Source organism: Mastomys coucha, unplaced genomic scaffold, assembly GCF_008632895.1.
Source record: "Mastomys coucha isolate ucsf_1 unplaced genomic scaffold, UCSF_Mcou_1 pScaffold16, whole genome shotgun sequence".
Lineage (NCBI taxonomy): Eukaryota > Metazoa > Chordata > Mammalia > Rodentia > Muridae > Mastomys > Mastomys coucha.
Window position 1 is genome coordinate 56,676,152 of NW_022196898.1, and position 3,127 is coordinate 56,679,278.

Consider the following 3,127-nt stretch of genomic DNA (forward strand, 5'->3'; position numbering starts at 1 on the left):
ACAAGCTCACTTCTTGGCTTCCCAAGTAGCTGGAACTACAAGCATGGCATTGTATGTAGTCTTTTATTTAATCCTAATTAACCTAGAAAGTAAATTACCAAAATTACCTAGAAAGTAAAACAAACAAGTATGCCTTAAGTAACAGCTAATTTAAATTTACCTCTTCCCTCAAGTTGAGCAGGCCCTAGGCAAAGAAAGCACTGAGCACACAGTTATGGGGACCTGAGTCAAAGTCCCAGATGTAAAATATGGCTATAGTAATAAATAAGCTAATATGGCTATAGTAGTACAAGTCTGTCCTCTCAGTACTTCAAGGCTAAGTAGGCACGACAAATCCTACAAGCTCACAGCCAGGTGTACACAGCAGCCACCACACACCCACAACACATCATGCACACACTCATACAGTAAAGATGAGTCCGAATAACCCAGCCCTACGCCTTCAATTTTACAGAGCCACACTGCTCAGAAATAGCCATGTTCTCTCTCTATAACCAGATAAGATCTTACCTTTGTAAAATACACCCCAAACTCCCTTCTTCTCTGAAAGCAGCCAGGTTTTGAGACGAGGAACTTTCTTGAAGTAGGCACAGGTGCAAACAAAGAGCAAACCAAACACTAGAATCCCATCCAAGGAGTACACTGTCACATAAAGAAGAGAGAGAGACTTTTGATGCCGCTCGAGCCCAGGGAGGTGATCCTGCCCAGACCGAGATCACTGAAACGGCAGTGCCAACACTGAACAGGAAGGGTCCAACAATCTTGGCACTGTTTCCCCAACTTGCTTGTAAAATGCCCCTTTACCACTCCACTCCCCTGCCCTCACTACAAACTAGAAAACACAAGTGTATTATGTGGAGCTCTTGGAAGTAACGGATGCTAGTTCTAGGCTTCGAGAGTCTTGGGAGTCTGAACATAAAGATTTATATATGTTCTTGATATAAACCACTCATCTGATGCAGGAAAGCCTAATCTTTAGCCAAGTTTTTCAGATCTGCATCTGTTGGTAAAGGATATGTTAAAGCAGGCTATAAAGCTTAATGGAAATTCCTCATTAAAGAGGAATTAAACCTCATACAGCTACACTTTTGCTATACTCCACTGATATCTCAAGTACAGTACAGTTTAGAAATCACATTCCTGCCAGGACAGAAGATGTGGATAAAACAGAAGACAGAAACCACTGACATCCATGAGACATAACGAGGCACTCCTGTAACACTTGCATTAGCTAAGGGTAGCCCAGGTTATCCAGGGACACCATGTCCTGGTTCTGTTCCAGACAGGGTCCTGCTGTGTAGGCAGGGCTGGCCTTAAACTTGCAGTCCACCTGCCTCCCTCTACTCAATGCTGGGCTTAGAGGCATGCCACATACATCCCGCAAAGCCCACTCTCAAGACAAAAATGTATTTGATGCTTAGATAACACAGGACATATAGGTATACAGGTATACAGGTAAGCAAAATGAATTACAGAAAGGCAGGACTTATTCAGTAAGCACCATGCCAGATTATTTTATTTCCTACTTTACACTGCCTTCCTCTGGGTGATGTTAACTTTGTGTACTATGGTAAGACTGACTACCCAGAAAGCTTTAAATGGATGTTATATACAACCAAGGTCTTTGCCAGTTCCTGCCAGTTCTGGACCATACTTTCTTCTTCCAGTGAAACTATTTCACAGCTAGATCTTATAGATCAGTCAACTCACAGACAGTTTTCATGGATGCCTTTATTTATGTGTTACTGTTTTGCTCCTATAAATTCTTATAAACGTGCCAGGCAGTGGTGGCGCACGCCTTTAATCCCAGCACTTGGGGAGGCAGAGGCAGGCAGATTTCTGAGTTTGAGGCCAGCCTGGTCTACAGAGTGAGTTCCAGCCAGGGATATACAAAGAAACCAAAATTCACAAGAAAATGACATTTCAGTCTTCAGTGTCAAGTCTATGGAACTCTATGAGAAATGCTTTCCTGAGGCTCTCCAATCATACTGCCTAAAAGGCTTTCTTATTTCTTTTCCTGTAAGACTGACTATAAAGGTCTTAACTCATCCTCTAGAACCTGAAAATTATAAGACTATAAAATTGTTTGAGGCAACCTGGAAAAACTCTAAGTGCTCCATCATTACTAAAAGGCTGTTTCTAAATCAACCCTTTGCGATAATAGCCAGGAGCTCTAGATGGAACCACCCAGCTAGGACGTTTTAGAGTCAAACAAGTAAAAGTCTTTTTTTTTTTTTTTTGTTATTTAAATTAAAAACAAAAACAAAAGAAAATTGGGGATTGTCTACATTCACCTCTCCCTCCCCACTCCTACTCTACCCCCCTCCCCGCCCGCAAACTGTGGAACTTGATACCACTACTAGGTCCTTTCAACCAGCTTATTGTCAGAAAGCATGAGACCTTAGGGAACTGGATAATAGATTCTCCTCCCCGGGGACTAACAGCATAATTCCATAGTGACAAGAAGCAACTTCTAGTAAAGAAAAGTGAATAAAGCGTGATGACGAAGAGTCAGGTGTGGCACTAGGGTACCTTGATGGGCTTGAGAAAAGAGAAACTGCGAGGGGCATCCCAGACAGGAGTTAGGGGCTCCCCAAGGTCCAGGGGGGCCGGGCAGGGAGGGGGTGGGGGGAGCGGCCACGTCAGTCTAGCCCCGCCCGCCACGTTTGGTCCCGGTCCTCTACCGCCACCCTCCGCTCGGGCCCCCAGCTCTCACCGTTCGTCATGGCGGTAGTGCCCGGCCGGGGTGAGGGGTCCGGGTTCAGCTGTGGCGGTTGCAAAGGCGGGGGAACCCGGCTCCCACTTGACACTTCCCGATCCGGACCGTGGTGACGAGAACGAGTCGTAGTACGCAAGCGCGAGGGCCGAGAGCGAAACGCCGAACTCGATCAGACATGACTAGCCGATCGTCGAGCCAAGGCCCCACCCTGCCTGCGTAGCGTCTGCGTGCGTCCCTACGTAGTGAGAGAAGAGGGTAGTGGGCGAGGCTTCTTCTGTGGTCATGGCAACCGGATGTCTGCCTGAGTGCTCCTGTCTAACTAGACAGACTGAACCGAGAAGGTGTGTTTGGAAAATAAAGGCGCAGGGTTTGTGCTGCGGTTGTTGCTTTGTGTGTGTGTGTGTGTGT

General features: G+C 46.1%; 1 protein-coding gene and 1 long non-coding RNA gene across 2 annotated transcripts in view; one reads left to right on the forward strand and one right to left on the reverse strand.

Moving 5' to 3' along the window:
• Tmem167b (transmembrane protein 167B) overlaps positions 1–2,888 on the reverse strand; it is a 6,326-nt gene extending 3,438 nt beyond the window's left edge. Inside the window, exons 1-2 of the mRNA XM_031375198.1 lie at positions 2,717–2,888; positions 511–642 (exon numbers count right to left, since the gene is read on the reverse strand). Of these exons, the coding sequence (XP_031231058.1) occupies positions 511–642; positions 2,717–2,726 (142 nt within the window). The 5' untranslated portion in view covers positions 2,727–2,888. The remainder of the gene's footprint in view (positions 1–510; positions 643–2,716) is intronic.
• A 48-nt stretch (positions 2,889–2,936) lies between these two features.
• LOC116093636 overlaps positions 2,937–3,127 on the forward strand; it is a 1,532-nt gene continuing 1,341 nt past the window's right edge. Inside the window, exon 1 of the long non-coding RNA XR_004119770.1 lies at positions 2,937–3,060. This is a non-coding gene — a long non-coding RNA (uncharacterized LOC116093636). The remainder of the gene's footprint in view (positions 3,061–3,127) is intronic.